This window comes from Pteropus alecto, unplaced genomic scaffold (assembly GCF_000325575.1).
Source record: "Pteropus alecto unplaced genomic scaffold, ASM32557v1 scaffold78, whole genome shotgun sequence".
Classification (NCBI taxonomy): Eukaryota; Metazoa; Chordata; class Mammalia; order Chiroptera; family Pteropodidae; genus Pteropus; species Pteropus alecto.
The window spans coordinates 17,095,958-17,111,676 of record NW_006443124.1 but is presented as its reverse complement, the minus strand read 5'-3'; the positions used below and the strand labels follow the sequence as shown (position 1 = coordinate 17,111,676).

Genomic DNA, 15,719 nt, shown 5'->3' with positions numbered 1-15,719 from the left:
CAATATGTGGTGACAGAAAGAAATCTATTATGGGAGGTAAACACAAAGCACACAGTGTAAATATATATATATACGCCTTACTGTTAAAGTGTACAGCTGAAACACTGGATTTCGTTAACCAATGTCACCATAAAAAAATAAGTAAAATAAACTCCAGAGGAGTTAGGAGCAGCTGGCTAATCTCGTTATACTCGTTAGTTTGACAAAAAACAATATTCGGTATTGAATATATCGTCACTCAGAATCTTGCCTTTAAAGTATCTGATTAGGAGTACTGCATGGTGATCTTTGTGTATCTCCACTGCCACATCATGCTGCATACTGTCAGTGCCACTATACTGCTAAGAAGAAGCGTCATCTGGCTTTACATCTGATCAGATTCCAGAAACTGTAGAACCAATTCCGAAAAGTCACCCTTCGCCCTCAGTATCAGAATGTGTCCGTCAGGGTTCTCCACAGCAGAACCAGTAGAAAACACACACACACACACACACACACACAGAAATGGTGGGGGGAGGAAGGGAGGGAGCAGGAGAGAGATTGGTTTAAGGAATCGGCTCATGTGACTACGACATTGGTTTTGACTCTGTAGACAAATGAGCCTTCTGTGGGCTCTCTGCCTAACATTTATTTTTAAGTGATTGTAAAGAGTAAGTGTAAACATGTGAAATACTAAGACAATGCTGCATATGTTGACTGAGCTTGAAGATGACACCATTTTTTACATGCGGCTCTAGTGCTCCAAGTCTACCTGAGCCGATCCCAAAGGCCTGGGGACACAGGGGCAGAGACCACCAGCCAGCCTCAGTGCCCCCCAGCAGGGGCGCAGAGGCCCTGCATGCACAGCCAGACCACCAGGACCTGTAACAGTCTGTGTGCTCCCATGGCCTCTGAGAAAGCAAGCAGGAACTTGCCTTAATGATGACCAAGCTGCAAATTAGATCTTAAAGGAAACTGCTGGTGAAATTTAAAAAAAAAAAGAGGGAGGAAAGAACACACTCACATCTGAGGCTCTCAGCACTGGGTGGGGACTAAAGGTACCCAAGGCCTGCATTCATCAGACACGGCCACTCGTCGTGCTGACACTCAAGAGGTGAAAGCGCACTACGCACATGCACACAGGGTTTCGACCACTGTCCAGATTCAGGGCAGCCCCTTTTATTAAGCCACATTTTTTTCCCCTCGCAACTAAAGGACCGTGTTTAACTTCTCAGATAAAAAGTCTCAGCATTTCATGGGACGGCCGTTTGGTTATGTCCCGGCAGTTCTTACCAACTCCCGCCTCTGCTCGGTGTGGGTGAACACCTTTCATTCTTTCAAGGGGGCAGCTTCCAGCTGCCTCAATTTCCCATTCATTCTTCACTTCTTCAGTGTTCCTCTTAAAATGGGCATGCAATACTCCAGTTCTCCCCAGCAAGAGCAGGATGGGGCCACCGACACCCTGATTAAGATTATGGGAGGTTGTTTTGTCAACTGTGCAATGCAGCTGGCATTTAAAGGCAAGGTATGAAGTCTGTATGGAATGGTGGTTTGTTTCCTTAACAATTTGTTTTTCTGACTTGCTTTTCCAACTCCTGAATCAGATTCTGTCTTTTTCTTATACATATTCTAAGATTCTTGTACATTCTGGAGGCTGGAAACCACATGCTGTGAAGACTATTGAAGGCACAGTGACTGCTCAAACCTAGACAGGCTGTCATGAGCAAAGGGGCAGATGTTCCACGACGACATGGCAATCTCAGCACTGGGACCCCGGCCCTTTCAGCGGATCCAGACTTCCAGTAGGAAAGATGAATTATAAAGAAATATATTAATAAAAACGCAAGCAGCGGGACAGACGGGAGCACTAACAGGGAAGGGTTTGTTCTCATTCTTCCAAGTCTGAAGGTGCTGATTCTGACATGTTGAGCTGAGTCCAGCAGCCCCAGGGAGGACTGTTCTTGGAGACAGTCTAGACCAAGACAGACTGAGAAGTGAGGGTGGACACACAGGCACACAGAGGGATCGGTACAGCAGTGGCCTTTCTACAGAAATAGCAGGCTTTTCTGGGACACAGGGCTGCCAGGTCCCACACAGAAGTAGGAGGACAATCTCCATGGAGCCGCTGAAGAGACCTCAGCATGGGGACGGCTGGGCCAACAGGCTTGGGGCAGACCGTTTCTCTTTGATTTAGCACTTCTCTGGGTCATCAATACATTTTCAGGAAAAGGAACAAATACATCAAGTGGACCAACAGCTCTGCTATCTCAAGGTAGTCAATTTTTAACATCCTTTCCTAGCAGGAACTGAAAGCACACAATGGGAACTGTGGATTAACACAACAGAGGACAAAGCATGCCTTATGTCTCTCTTGCCAATTTCTCTTTAAAGTGTCTATCCAGATACAGACAAAGGCAAAAACTGGCAACTATATGGCAAATCAAAAGAGAAGACCAAATGCCAAAGCTTGACTTACTGTATGGATGAAGAAGCCCCTTCCCCAGTTATGTCTGTATTTCACCCAGTGAACAGAAACAGGACAATGCTCCAAGTTGGCTTCCATGCCCTCACTGGACTGTCCTCGGACAGCTGCAGGAAAAGCTGGACTGTCCTCGGACAGCCTCTGCTCCAACATGTAGCTGCAGCTGTGAGCAGAGATCAGTTGTCCTCACCGAGGGCCAGAGTCCTCTTTGCACCAGCCCCTTCCATTCCCTCCTCTGCAGAAGCCTTCCATCCCCACACCTTGCAGGGAGCTGGGGGACCCACGAGCCCAGGGAGGAGCACTGTGAGAGAGGAATGTCAGTGGCTCTGGAACCCCAATGGCTAGAGGGCGCGAGCAGACCCCAAGTTCATTAGCGTATATGCTTCCTGAGGGTGGGTATGATGGTGCATCTCGAATGTGGGCCACAGGACCCAGATATTTGCTCAAACAGTATTCTGGATGTTTCTGCAAAAATTGTGGAATGAGATTACTTACAATCAGTGAACTCTGAGTAAAGCAGATGTCTCTCATCTAAGCAGTTGAAGGCCTCAGTAGATAAAGACGGGCCTCCCCAAGCAAGAAGAGATTCTGCAGCAAACGCCTTCAGACTGGACCTGCGACACTGGCTCGTTCCTGAGCCTCCAGCCTGATGGCCTGTCTTGCAGAATCTGGACTTGCCAGCCCCACAATCCCATCAGCCAATTCCTTAAAATGAGTCTCCCTCCACAAATGTGATATACACATCTCGTTGGCTGTTTCTCTGGAGAACTCTGATGAATACAGCAGGGAACCTGTTGTCAGACGAGGGCTCTGTTGGCTCCCAGCACAGTGCCTGGCAGGTGCCAGGACCCCGGTGATATTGTTTGACTGACAGAACCTCCTCTAGTTTAGTAAGCAGAAGACCTGAACTTAGCCCAGCAAAACCACATGAGTGCAGACGTGTGCACCAACCTGACTGCAGGTTTAGAGCTGTGTGCCAGGGGCTGCCAACAGCAGAGTGCAGGCAGAGATGGAGCATTCTACCCACTGCATCAGCTTTGGCTGTCCTCCCAATGATGACAAAGGTTAGAAAGAACATATCTCAAAACTATTTTTCAAAAAATAATGAGAGAAATTTAAAACAGAAAGCACTTTAGATAAAAATTTTAGCTTGGTGTGCTAAAAAAGGATACTGTGCGATATGTCTTTATGAAAAACAGCCAGAGGGCTGGTTAAAGATGTCTGATTTTGACACCAGTTCTAAGGTGTGGTTTCTCGCCACCTCCAAACAGTAAATACTGCCTACCTAAAGATGGCATCAGACCCCACAGGTTAGGGATTCAGCCCCACAAGACCTTGTGCCAATTCCAAGTCCCAGTTGTCACCTGTGCTTCTGAATAGCTGGCTATAAATGAGAGGTTCCTACACACCCCTCGTTGGGTTTGATTAATTTGCTAGAGCTGGTACAGGACAGGGCAAATTTCCCTGAGTCAGGGGGAGCTCAAGCCCTGCACTGACAGAGAGGGTTCTTGGCTGAACGCAAGAAAGAATTCAAATGCATGCCAGAGTTAGAGTCAAAAAGAAAAGTTTATTAGAGAAGGGGTAATGCTCCATAGACAGAGTGTGGTCTCCTCTCAGAGGCAGAGGGTGAGAGAGCCTGAGAGAGACTCAGAGGGACAGAAAAAGAGCCAGGTGACAGTGAGAGGGATCGAGACAAAAGATACTGAGGGACTGACACAAAAACACTACGAGGAACCCTGAGTGTTTGGGGAATTCAGATTACATATAACTATTAAGTTTCTATAAATTTACCCATTTGCCTTTGATGGTATGGGCATACAGTGTGAAAGGATAAGAGTATATGCAAGAAAGGGTAAGAATATATAGACTGAAAGGCCTGCTGGCTGTTCCCAGCCTTTTATCCTTAGGTTCCCCCATAGTTTTAGCCATAAGGAATGAATGATTTTATTTTGTGTAGGGCATGACTTAAAGACTCTGCTTTCCTGTTTCCCCTTCAAGGTGTGGGGAAATGGGTTGTTAGCAATCCCAGCAGAAATCTTCCTTTGTTCTGCAGGTTTCCTCATGGTCTGGCTGTAGGGCTGACCAGTATATTGCAGTCTCTGAATACAGCTTGATTTAACTTTTAGTTCTCTTGCCTCCTCCCTACAGTAGAACTGCTCACAAAACTCAGAGATCTCTAACATTTACTTACTAGGTCTCTGGTTTATTATAAAAGGATATGATTCAGAACAGCCAGACAGCAGAGACACACAGGGTAAGGTATACAGGAAGGGCAAGGTATACAGGAAGGGCAAGGTGCTTCCATGCCCTCACTGAGCCCACCACTCCCTGCATCCCCACGTGTTCAACCCAGAAGCTCTCTGAAACCCTGTCCCTTTGGGTGTTTATGGTGGCTTCATTACACAAATGTGACTGATTAAACCTCTGGCCATTGGTGATCGATTCAACTTCCTGGCCTTCCTCCTTTCCTGAGGGACTGAAAGTCTCTACCCTCTAACCACATGGTAGGTTCCCCTGGAACCAGCTGCCATCATCATTAGGGGCTTTCCAAAATCACTTCATCAACATAACACAAGACACCTTTATGTTTCTCATCATGGGAAATTCCAAGGGTTTTAGGAGCTCTGGGCCAGGAACCATGGAAGAAGATGAAATATATTTCTTACTATAAATCACAATATTACAGACGGCAAAGTGAACACATTTCCCCCTCAAGGGCAAAGAGAAGAGACAGCAGCGCCAAAATTGTGGTAACTCAAAAACAGACTTAGCAAAACCAAGAAAGTAAACCATAAGGCAGCAGTAGGAGAAGCTGAAAAACAGCCAGGTTGCACTGCAGAACCCGAACAGGAAAACAGGTGACCCCAGGAGTTTCTGAAAACAGGTGAAGTCAAAGCCGACCCAAGATAGCAGGAGAGACCCCAACCTGCCTGCTGGGCCCCACATCTCCTAGAAGTGGGTCCTGAGGGAGCCGCTGGAGGGGCTTTGCATGGTTGGACTGTGTGCTGAGAGGGAGGGACATCGGCACACTGAACAGGCGACAGCACTCCACCTCGCCCCACATACAACTGCCCAGTCTCCTGAGAGTACAGGGTGACCACGAAGCAGCCACAAGGACAAAAAATAATTCTCAGAAATTAAGCATATGATAATGAAAATAGAAGAAGGTGATAAAATACAAGAAACATGAAGTAAAACAAAAGGACAAAGAGACAGAAAAATAAGAATGCTGTTAGATCAGTCCAGTAAGTCAGATAACCAAGAAGAACAAATTTTAAAAACAAAGGTGAAGAAATTACCAAAGAACTAATATGAGAACTTTCCCCAGATGTGGACAAATGAGGACATTCGCTGAGGCCCTGGACACCCAGGTGCCTAGCAGCCACTTTCTGCAAAACCTGCTGGCCCTGCACATACCCTTCCTGTTTTTCCTATTTTCACTCTCCAGAGTTTTCCTATAGTGCTATTTTGTACATTTAAAACACCTTATAAATGGTACTGCACAATCTATTTGCAATTTGCTTTTGCTTTTCTGCACTGCTTTGGGACTTCTCCAAGTGCATCTGCAGATCCACTCTACAGCAGTTAACATGAAAGAATTAGTTTGCTTTATAACTGGAATGGAGCTCAAGTGCCCTTGGCCTTGAGAAGCAACTGACCGCACCTGCTCACTTCTGTCCACAACACTCCCCCGAAGCTCATGTCCACACGATGTCTGTGCCTGTGCCTGAGTTTCCCCAGGACACACAGCTGAATGAGGAGGGGCTCAGCCATGGGGATCTCATCACCCCACATCTTAACAGTGTGGGTGTCGCTCAGCTCCTATGTGTTGTTTAATGTGCCGTCCCTAGCTACCAGGGTGCCAGATCCCCTCTTGTCGGCCGTGAGTCTTTGGCATTCCTCACTTGTGAGACACAGACTGCTGCTGACCCCTGTCACTCTTCCTTTTCTAATGCAACACAGGGTCATCTCCCAGGACCGCTCACCCTCTTGGTTCCTGAGTGTGGCGCTGTGATTAAGTCTTGCCAGCAGGGTGTGAACAGAAGCCTATGTACAACTTCGGGTCCATATTCTTAAAGACACAGCCACAGGCCCCGGCCTCCCTGGAAGAGAGTGGCACCAGCAGCTCCTGATGCAGCCACAGTGCCATGTGGTGAGACAGGGCCCAGGTGATAACCTAAAGCCGAGTTTTCTACTGCCTGGAGGGAAATGGGGGAGGGGGACGCACAGTATTTTTGGATCTGTTTATAGCAGCTTAGCCTAAATTCCACAATCAATAGCCTTTGCCATTTTTCTATTGAATTGTCTTTTTGTCATTTTGTCACAGAACTTCTTTAACTAGCTGGATGTTAATCCTTTATTGGGAATATGGGTGGGTATTACAAATATTTTCTCCCAGCCTCAGGTTCATCTTTTCATTTAGTCATCTATCAAAAGATTTACAAACCGCCAGGCTGCTCTCCAAAAGGATTATATCAACTGACACTCCTAATAAGCAGTGTATGAAAATGCTTACTCGCCATCCCCCAGCTGGTGCTGTGGATGCGTAGATTAAATTCATTCAATCAGTAAAACCTAGATTCTCATTCTTTTAGCAAGCACTGCCTTCACTTCTGGTGCAGCGAACTGTCTCCCGAGGCTGAGCTCTCCATCAGGCAGCACCACACTTACCAGAGGTGCCTTCCTCTCCACAGGGTGCTGTGCCAGCCTGCTAGGGCTGACTGCCACTGCAGACAACCCCAAATCTCAGCGGCCAGCCCAGGAAAAATTTCTTTCTTGTTCGTGTCACAGTTCACTTGAGGGCTAGGGCCAAGGCTTGGCTCTGTGATGCTGCTTGGGGACCCAACTCCATCCCTCTCCTGTATGTGCTTTGCCCTCTGGCCTCAGAGCCTTTGTGAGGCTTCTCTGCACACAGCCAGCAGTTGACAGGGAGGGACGCAGACCCGAAGTGACCTATATCTCTCTGCCCACAACTCAGTCACAAGAGCCCCCAACTGCAAGGAAGGTAGAAAACGGTCTGTGTTCCCAAGAGAAAAACTGATGAAGGTCTGGTGACCTCCATCTCTTCTACCACAAGACCCTTGTGAGGGAAAGATCAGGGATTTTGTGCCCAGCAGCCCCAGCAGGATGCCCTTCACACGCGGGCACTTGGAAAGCAGCAGCAAGTGGTGAGTACACACAGGGTCTCTCGGAGCCAAGTGTTCCCATCAATGCCACCAACGCCACCCACATTGCCCTGGTCTAAGAGACATAAGCTACATTCAGGGCCGGTCACCAAGAGGCTGCCTCCTCATCCTGAGACTCCAGCAGCTTTTCCAGATGAGAGGAGATGCTGTTCCTTCCAGACCCCGAGACCCCTGACAGATCTGGCATGTCGCAGCACCAGGGCAGCACTTCTCAAAGCATGGAGGTCGAAATTACTTAAGATAGTAGCACCGTGACACTGTCTAGGTTTGCTACTCTCATTTTTCTTTTTAAATGATCACATTTTATTAAGTTCAGATACAAATTTATTTTTTATTTATTTATTTTTCTCTTAACACCTACAGCACCTGGTCTTCCTAGATGGTCTCCCATCCAAGTACTAACCATCAATGCCACCAACGCCACCCACATTGCCCTGGTCTAAGAGACATAAGCTACATTCAGGGCCGGTCACCAAGAGGCTGCCTCCTCATCCTGAGACTCCAGCAGCTTTTCCAGATAAGAGGAGATGCTGTTCCTTCCAGACCCCGAGACCCCTGACAGATCTGGCATGTCGCAGCACCAGGGCAGCACTTCTCAAAGCATGGAGGTCGAAATTACTTAAGATAGTAGCACCGTGACACTGTCTAGGTTTGCTACTCTCATTTTTCTTTTTAAATGATCACATTTTATTAAGTTCAGATACAAATTTATTTTTTATTTATTTATTTTTCTCTTAACACCTACAGCACCTGGTCTTCCTAGATGGTCTCCCATCCAAGTACTAACCAGGCCTGACCCTGCTTACCTTCTGAGATCAGACGGGATTGGGCATGTTCAGAGTGGCATGGCCATAGACCTTTGCCACTCTCATTCTATCACGACTGTGCAGTAGGGTTTCCAGAAGCCACACGACACAGAACGGCCCAGCAGACTCGCTGAAGCAGGTACGAGAATCCACTTTCTACTAGCTTTACTGTAAAAAGGTGTGCAAAATCTCAAATCTTGTCACTAAATGTGTTTTGCTTTATAGAAGTTATCTTTCATAAAACAAAATGTTATTTATGTTACTATGTCATGGGTTTACTATTGTACTTTTTAAATGAATAAATAACTTTTTAATTTCTCAGTTAAAAAAACACATGGTAAACGTTGGCACATGTAACACATAAACGAAAGCTCTTTGGGGTCCTCAATTTGTAAGAGTGGAGGAGCCCCGAGACCAAAGGTTTGAGAGTAGATAGTACAGCAGCTCAGATGGCGGCTTCTAGAACCAAAATGCTTTTGTTCAAACCGGCTGCCCTACAACTATGCAAAAAAAATAAACTGTGTTGACAAACCTAGTGTGTGTAACCTTGAACAAATTCTCTGGCCTCGTAGCCTCGGTTTCCCCATAAGTAACATGAAGTCAAGAATAAATGTTATTCTTGGCTTGTCTGGTGATTAAATGGCATGATCCTCACTGACACTTAAATGGAACCTGACAATAGTGTGCCATCAATAAACGCCAGCGCTTACCATTTATATGCCCAGAGCAGCCAGCCCAGCCTAACACTCCACAACAAGCCCGAACCATGTTTTCAGAATGCGTTAAATACGGGATGACAGGAGACATCCCAGCCACGCAAAGTCAGCTTAGGGCTGCAGCAGTTTTCTCTACCTGTCAGCCACATCCAGGTCAGACTCCATCTTGTCCAGGCCACTCGCAATGCTGTCCAGCTGCTCGCCCTGGTGGTGCAGGACTCTGGCCGCATCTTCTAGACGCTTCTGGGAACTGGCCATCAGGCCAGTCAGCTCCTTCCCCTTGGTCATGGGGGAGGAGGACGCCTCAGCTCCTGGCTGAGACAGCAGCAACTCTCTCCAGAAGTGCTCAATGATGTGGAAAACGACATTGCGACTCGGCTGCAAGGAACTAAACCAGTGCTTGACATGATCCTTTTCCAGGATGGTGAGAGAACTGAAGATGAAGTGGGAAGCCTCTTTCTTGATCTCAATTACACTAGAAAGGGGAAAGTTGACGAGAATGTCTCCAGTTTTATCAGTCACAAATTTTAGTGCGAGAGCAGTTAATGAAAGTTTTCCAGGAACCCATCGCTTCTCAAGTTCTAAATAGTAGGAGCACGGCCAGGTGTGGACGCAGATGTCCCTGCTCATCTGGTTCCTGGGTCAGTGTGCTCCAAGGCCACTCTGCCTCTGCAGGAGAGGGGACAAGTTAGTGGCTATGTGAGACCAAAATGTGTCATCACACTTGGACTAGAGACACTAGGATAGCGACAGTGAGTGAACGGTCAGGATTCAGAGGATACTGGAGACACCAGCACACAGCCGCGTCCTCGCCTAGCAAGGGCTCCCAGCCCACATGTGACACAGGTAGGACAAAGTCCTCAACCTACTTACCAAAGCGAGGAGGGCCACATCCCAGACCTGCACTCTTCCCAAAGCCCCAGGGACTCCTGGGGCTCTGTGCCCACCAGAGCGCCACCCCCTCTCAGACCAGGGCCCACAGTAGGATGTGACTGAAGGAAGGAAACTGCTGGAAACCATCACCCCGGGACCCTTCAAACAAACACTGTTTTGGCCAACACTCTTTGAAGAGTACTAGCATCACTGAGTGTTTTGCACAAATGTCAATTCTGAGAAAGTAGCAGCCTTAGGCTCTGGTATCTAAGGAGATACAATACAGTTCAGACACCAGAGGAGTTACATGGGAGAGAGAACGGAACACTGAGAAATAAGCCACAATAAGACTGCACATACTTGCACAGAAGAGCAAAGACTGTATATGGTAAAGAACATTCTAGAACAGACTTGCAGATTAAGACTACAGAGAAGGTGAGTATTCTTGAAGAATGTGGTGAGTTGGGAGCAGGAAGCAGCAGGCCCTGTGTTACCTTCTCGTGCCCTGACGGGCATGACCACCATGGGCCACAGAGGACCTGAGGCTGGCAGGGCCAGAAGTCCACCCAAGGAGACAGGAACCCAAGAATCAACAACAAATACCAGACCAAGGGGAAGCTCAACACTAGAAATGCAGCCAGAAATCTCAGCTTTCCCAACAGGCTCTGTGAACAAGCCGGGAAGTTCCGCCCACGCCACCCCACTCTTGTGTCCACCCCTCTCTCGTGTCACTGGAAGCCAGCCAGGAGTTCCTCAGCTGGCTCACCCCCAACTGTGTGAGCAGAAGACAGTGCATCCATACACGAGGACTTGAGGAAGCTCACCAGGGGCATGGTGGGGGTGGAGGGGCTGCCCTTCCTCTGTGACAATGGCTCATGCAGGACAGAGGGAACCGTAGGACACATGTGTCTCCATCAGACCTCCCTCCTTGGTGAGAGGTGCTCACCTGAGCATGCTGAGACACGATGTAGAGTTGGGCTGGACAGGGCTGGCCTCTCACAGGACAGGGACAGGTGCCGCAGACCCCAGCTTGCTGTGACCAACAGTTACTGTGCACACGACCTCCTAGACTCAGCAGTCACTCAGACTGGGAGAAATGCAAGCAGTCTTCACTTTCAGAATTAGGGAATAACCAGTGACATCTGTATCACCATGGTTTTCAGGGTTTCCAGGTCTAAGACAAACTGCGGGGCCCGAGTGCCTCCGGCCTTGGTCACAGCGGTGTGCTTGCAGCCCTGTCAGCCCTGAACCTGGAGAGACCCTGGTCCTGGGGCTGAAAAGAGTCCCCACCCCCGGCTCTCGCTCACCTCCATCCAGCACTTTGAGACAGACAAGCATGGAACTGAATCTATGTTCACAGTCACCTGAGCGGAGCCAAGCGCTGGGGGAGACTGTGCACAAATGCCCTGCAGCACCCGAGGGCGTCTACGAGCATCCCGCCAACTCCGCCCGCCACAAGCTTTACGACTATGGAAAATTTACTTCACCTTTGTAGCCTGTTTATCCACCATTAAAGTAACTAAAGGACCTAAGGACAACATCAGCTCTGAAATATTCTAAAATTCAAAACGGGAGAAAAGTAAAAGTAAAAAAGAATCAGGAGTAGAACCAAACACCTCTCACTGTTGTACTATTTATTTGAAAGAGAAATGAGAAAGCTCTCGGGTTTGATCAGCACCAGGGAAAAAGCTGCAGGAGACTCCGGGACCAAAGCCTATCCTAGCAGCTTCCAGAACAGCTTTCCCAACAGGCCACAGTAAAAGGACCAAGTGGGACTCCCCCAACATGTCCCCATCTGTCTTGGTGCCTTGCCTTCCCCTGGTCCCCTTGTATAGCCCGCAGGAAGCAGTGTCCTCCTCCCTCAAAGGCCAGGCTCTTGTGTCCTTGGCCAACCCTCTGACCCCAGCAATCTCGACTTCTCCTTGCCTCCAGCCCCAGGGGCTCATGTTTCCTGCTAAGGGCCGGAGAGTAAATATTTTAGGCTCTCAGGCATGTGGTCTCTGTCACCATGCTCATCACTGCTACTGTCAAGTAGAAGCAGCAGAGGCCACCCAGAACAAAGAGTGTGACAGCTGCGGTAAACCTTTGCTAAAAAAGGAGCAGCAAACGTGGCCATAGGCACAGTCACCAACCTTTGACCTTATCCGCAGTTAACACATCTCCCTAGAAGCCACCTTCAGACACACACATCATCCCCATCTTCCCACAGCCCATCCTGTCCTCCGTACAGGCTCCTGTCCCCATGACTCATGGTGCAGCTCGCACAGGCCTCTAGGTAGCCAAGCCCCATGCCCACGTCTGCTCTGACCTCTCTGTTCAATGCAGTTGCGCCTCCCGAGGGACACCTGGCTCCCTGGGCTCTTGCCTCCACTTCTCCAGATGCTCGGTCTGGTCTCCTTGGCTGGCTGCTCCTCTCCCACACAATGGCCGGACGCTGGAATAACCAGGTCACAGCCCAGCCTCATAATCAACACTCTCTCCTAGCCAGGTCAACACAGTTCCAGGGCATGAAATATCACCTCCAAGTTGCTGTCCCCCAAACTTTACCTCTAGCCCAGGCTGTCTGAGCCACAGACAGGGGAATAGCTGGGGCATGGACACTTGGCCAGTAACAGGTGTTTCCAACTCAGCCAGCTATGCAGCTGTCCTCCGCCTCAGCTGGCACCGCATGGGATGCATTCTCCTGGATGCCCCTCCCAACAACACACAACCAAGTACCTGCAGTCGTGCTGCACATGCAGTCTGCCCCCAGCCCAATGGTGCATCACTAGGCAAGGCTGTCACTACTCCCTGGACAACTTCCCAACTCCCTTCCTCACTTTGCTCTGTGCCTACCACCCATTTTCCATTCAACAGCCAATGTGACAGTCATAACACAAGATTAGAAAACATCACGTATAATCCCAGCTACCTTACTTCTGGAAATATATTCAGAATACTAATTCAGCCATTAAAAAAAAAAGAAGAAAATCCTGCCATTTGCAACAAAATAGATGGACTGTGAAGCCATTATGTTAAGTGAAATAAATCAGATAAAGTCAAATAGAAAAAGAAAAAGTTAAAGAAAATGTAATTCTTCTGCCAAAACCTCCCCCATTCTTCTCTCCCTGCCCCTCCCCACCCCACCGCCACTCCAGCAGGCTGCCATTCAGGCCTCAGTGCCCCACCTGCTATTCTGAGTCTCTGAATGGCCTCAGGCCTGGTGACATCTTGTCTCCCCTAAAACGGACCCCCCACCAATCACAAAACCAAGGAAAAGCAACCGGAGAAATCTGTGGCCACATGTCTGAGGAGCCTATGAATGTGCTCACATGTGGACCAACTCTGTCTACACGCTGGGGAAGCAAACGGCACGTGGAGGGTGCCTGGTGCGCAGTGCCGGCACAGTCCAGGCACACGTTACATGAACCCCGAGTCACACTACATGGAAACACTGACTATCCGTCGTGGACCATTTTCTCCGTTTTGTACGCTGACCTAGGTTTCTGATTCACGCTAAGTTCTGGAGTCCAACGAAAGCTTACAGACCTGCGTGGGCCCTGCGAACAGCTGAAATGGGGAGAGAAGGTCATGCAAGGCATCCCCTGGGCGTCTGGGACTCATCCCCGGAGTGATGCTCCCGGTCACCGGACCACACTTAGGATGCACAGCAACTGGTACAATGAGTCTCTTTCAGCTCTCGCATCAGACCTGTGCCTACAGTGAGACTCAGTATCAAGTAAACACCTATTTTTAGTTAATTTCCAGAGTAACAGAACCAGCAACATTTTACACACCTTCCAACAACTCCTGACCACAAGAAGGCTCAGAGTCAGAACACTGGAACCAGTGTCTCCAGGTGCCGAGCCAGCCTTTTCCATTACCTTCACCTCCTGCTCTGCACAGGCGACCGCTTTCAACCTGGGAGGTTCAAATGTACTGTTGGGGGTGTTTCATTGCAACAACATGGCTTATTCACAGGGTGTGCACCTTCTTTCTAACTTCTCAGAGCAGACATCTAGGATTTTACGTAATCCCCACTGTATTTCCAACCAAGTGCTGACTTTTAAACTCCTCTCCTGCTGTTTTCTCTCTGGCCCTCTGAGGGTTGTGTCACTGGGAAGTGACCAGGCTTAGAGCAGTGCCCATCCCCAGGTTGTGACTCAGTAGGTCTGGGTGAGGCCCAGGAATGTAAATTTCTCACCACTTCTAGGCTGCCAAGGCTGCCGTCTAGTGGCCTTCAAGAGACACAGCCCTGCTCTTACTCTTGTCAGAGCCTCGTGTGCACAGCAGTGGTGATGCCACCAATGCCAGAGGGCCAGCGTGTAGACTAGGGGAAACAGCACAATTGCCTGGACCCACCAGTGCTCAAGAAAGGAGACTTGATCTCCTACGCTGGGTGACAATCTCAGGGAGTGTGTGGACCGGCTGGCACAAAGCTTCCCCCTTTCTTAGGAAATTTACTCTCAACCACACAGCTTTCAGGAGCTGGAGCCCTCCCAGGCAATACCCATTGGGCAAACTGACCCACATCTTCCCAATCTTCAGATAATTATGAACACTTGCTTCCCACACTTTTCCCCTCTGCCCCAGGTGTCGTGGTGATCTGCACTCACCACAACTTTGTATGTGTACAGGGAGGGAGGGAAGGAAAAGATACAAATGAATAAATAAATGAATGAATGCAAGCCTGGAAGGATAGGTCTACACCGAAAAGTAAGATATGCTTATCTCTGGATGAAATTATGGGTGACTATGTTTCTTCATTCTGTTTCCACGTGTTCTCACTTTCCACTCTATGCTGACCCAGTGAAGAACGCCACGCCTTGACCACAGAGGCAACGGATGGAACACAAATCACACAATACCTCCCCGCCGCTTCACTTGCCACAAATAACTCCCGCCCCCCAGTTCCACCCTGGCCAATCTCGCTGGTGTTCGCCACTCCCACCTTAGATCTCCCTCCACCTGGACCTCACTCTCTCAAACTCACTTTCCTCCTAGTCCTCCCCTCCCCCACCTCTCACTACTTCTGGTCCTCCCCACATTTCTCCTGAATAAGCTCCATTCGACTGAGCTATAAACTCAGACCTCCAGGACTGGGTCAGGAGTCTCTCTCAAGGTACAAGCTACACAGCAACATCTATCCTTCCCTCCAGAAGATATGAGAGGTCTTACTTGCCCTTTCTCTGCTTTACTGTGTGGGATATGTGTGAAGGTCTGCCCAATTCCATATTCTTGCCAACACCCTACATACATGTATGTGATCTGGCAAGTTCACAAAAAAACAAGTCTGGTTTCCTTCCATGCTGATATTGGTAGGTTTGTGAAGGGAGGGGATTGTCTTCCCCAATACGCTGAGACCATGACATGTCACCCTACCACGTTCCCATTCGGATATCCCCTGTGTACACAAGCTCAAATCACCACACCTTCATTTCGGGCCTTCCTATTCCTCCATCACCCCCCTCCAGGTCCCCAGTATCTCCCAAGGCCCCCACCATTTCCTCCAGGTCCTCACTATCCCCCCAGACTCCCTATTATCCATTTCAGGTCTCCGCCATAGTCCTAGGCCCCCATCATGCCATCTAGGTCCCCACCACACCCCCCTAGAACTCCCTATGCCCTCTAGGTCCCCACCCTTCCGCAAGGCCCCTGGCTTCCCCTCCAAGTCCTCAGCATCCCCTTAGGCCCTCAC

At 48.9% G+C, this 15,719-nt stretch overlaps 1 protein-coding gene and 1 pseudogene across 3 annotated transcripts in view; both read right to left on the bottom strand.

The window, feature by feature from the left end:
- Window positions 1-15,719, bottom strand: part of SNAP47 (synaptosome associated protein 47) — a 54,584-nt gene that overhangs the window by 36,773 nt on the left and 2,092 nt on the right. For all 3 annotated transcript variants that reach the window (XM_015598112.2, XM_025040582.1, XM_006923263.3), the window contains exon 2: window positions 9,306-9,838. In XM_015598112.2, coding sequence (XP_015453598.2) covers window positions 9,306-9,799 — 494 coding nt within the window. In that variant the 5' untranslated portion in view covers window positions 9,800-9,838. The remainder of the gene's footprint in view (window positions 1-9,305; window positions 9,839-15,719) is intronic.
- On the bottom strand, window positions 8,386-8,504 carry LOC112471974 (annotated as a pseudogene).